The 2,492-nt window shown below is 32.0% G+C and overlaps 1 protein-coding gene across 2 annotated transcripts in view; it reads left to right on the top strand.

Annotated features, from left to right (window-relative positions):
* The window catches only part of LOC106876417 (uncharacterized), a 30,839-nt gene extending 29,891 nt beyond the window's left edge, over window positions 1-948 (top strand). For both annotated transcript variants that reach the window (XM_089352096.1, XM_014924957.3), the window contains exon 5: window positions 269-948. In XM_089352096.1, coding sequence (XP_089208222.1) covers window positions 269-897 — 629 coding nt within the window. In that variant the 3' untranslated portion in view covers window positions 898-948. The remainder of the gene's footprint in view (window positions 1-268) is intronic.
* Window positions 949-2,492: the final 1,544 nt, after the last annotated feature.

The raw sequence follows: 2,492 nt of genomic DNA on the forward strand, positions 1-2,492 counted from the left end.
ATACAGAACGTCAGGGGTTCGAGAAGAAATGACTGGTTGCCATATATCAGTCTGTGTATATTATTAAAATAACGGTGTGTTAAGTATTTCTATCGCTTTCGAAAGTAAAACAGTTAAATCTATAAAGATTTCGTAGACCTGATTAATAAGCAAAACTAACTATGTCTAATTAATGTTTATATATTTGTTCTTTGTGTTAACATCTTTATATATGTTTTACTCCTTACATTCTCAAGTTGATTTTTAATTTATTCTCTTCATTTTGTAGCAAGCGGCCAGGTTCAGTTATGGCAGTTTTTACTTGAATTGCTATTGGATGATACGAATACTTCTTGCATCAAATGGGACGGAGGTCGTGGAGAATTCCGTATGGTGGATCCAGAAGAAGTTGCTCGAAAATGGGGCAAAAGAAAGAACAAACCAAGTATGAACTACGATAAACTGAGCCGCGCTTTGCGTTATTATTACGAAAAGCAGATTTTATCAAAAGTTCAAGGCAAACGCTACACTTACAAATTTAACTTCAAAATGATACAGCAGGCGCAGAAATGCTCGTCTTCGACAGGAAGCGGAAGTGATTCCGGTTCCCCTTATCGGAGCCCAAGCAGCCCATACAGCATGGATATGTATTCCTGTTATGACGGAGCTGTCCCAAATGTTGGCGGGTATTCGATCGTTCCGGACAACACATACAACCAGCAGCCTGCAGTTGATATGCCCTACACAGCAGATAACTATCTATCATCATATATAAAACAGAATGTGAATACAGCTTATCAAGCAAACATGGTGCCTTTAGAAAACACATTCCCAGACACTTTAATGCCAATAACAGCATCGACAAGCGAAACCATGTATGACACATTCGGTTCACAAGCACAATATACATATTTGTAACATTTATTAATAATTAGTAATAAAATATATATTTCCAAAACAAGAAAAAAATCTACATGAATATAATAAAGGAAGTGATATGCAATTTATTTAATAAAATAGATTTATATAAATAACTTTCCAAAGGAAAGGATATATATAAAAGACATAAACATATCTTTCTTTATCCAGAAGGATATTTGAATTAAATTAAGTCATTATATGCTCTCGTGAAACGGACTATACACAAGAAAGTGTAAATATTAACTGAAATATCCGTGAACCTAAATAATATCACTTGCGTGCAAACAATCTATTCCAAAATGTGTCAAAATGTATTTTGTAGAATTTTGCGAAAGAAAATACATTTTTATCGTGTGTTAAGAATTATTTATAAATTATGGCTCCAGCCATAAGTTTGAACCTAAACTTGGTGATGTATTTCATTGTAGTTCGTCGACATGCAAAGATCTGAATTTATCTACAGTTCAAATTAATATTTGTATCGCGTGGACGTTTTGTGTATGTTCATATTTTAGATCAATTCAAATATCTGTGTGCAATATTGTACAGAAATAGGCGCGAATAATTAGTATTTTAAAAAATAATCAATGAAGTTAAATCCTCAGACACGTGATTAGTTAACATCAATTATTTATTTTCTAATTATACCCAAATCCAAAACTGGAATAAAGTGGATCGTTTCAATCTCGTTAGAATTGAATTCGTGGGCAAAACTTCTTCGTCCCGCGAAAGTATAACTTCGAGAGTAAGGAATTTAGCCAGTTTGATTTCAAATATATCTTGAGTGAAAATTGTATCTACGAGATTTCATCTGGACCTAATTGGGAATAATCACGTGACACATTCGACCAATTTGAAATCATGAATTAGAAAATGAATTTTAAAAAAAATAGTGGTTTTAAGATTCATTTCTATGTCGTGTTGGAAATAACTACCATGTAATTCCTTTAGGCGATTGATCTTTGTGTGAATTAATAGTACTAATTCACACAATTAATTAGTGAATTAATTGTATTAATGTGTGAAATAATAGAATTAATTATATAAGATGTCAATAACTCAAGAGTTAAATTTCCACATATTAATATAAATATGCTAAGAAACCTCTCCTGCTATCAATTCAAGAAGATCAAGACATTTCCAAGACCTTTATTCAAAGACATCACAAACCACAGCCGACTAAAAACGAAATCTTTTCAATTTACCCCAACTTTTAAGCTTCGGGATTTCTAACGATCTCTTATATATCGATCTCATCTACAACGTTGCGAAATTAGCATCGTAAAGACTATAACACTGATCCTCTATAAAACTGAAGTGTGACTTCAATTTCATTGTTGTGTACAAATTTTGCTCAACTAACAATTGAACAATTTTCCGATCAAACTTTTTTTTCTACAATCGAGCAAAAATCCCTTACGATTAATTTTGTTTCATGCAGAGCATAGATGTTGAATGTAAACATCAAGCACATCAATCTCATTTATTAAAAAAAAAAAAAAAATTATAAAATCTACGAGCCATGTCTCTCCTTGTTTAATCACTTTTTTTAATGACTTTTAATGTAGCGGTGTATTTGTCTTTTTCGCTCT

Source organism: Octopus bimaculoides, chromosome 5, assembly GCF_046866305.1.
Source record: "Octopus bimaculoides isolate indiv1 chromosome 5, ASM4686630v1, whole genome shotgun sequence".
In the NCBI taxonomy this organism is placed as follows: domain Eukaryota; kingdom Metazoa; phylum Mollusca; class Cephalopoda; order Octopoda; family Octopodidae; genus Octopus; species Octopus bimaculoides.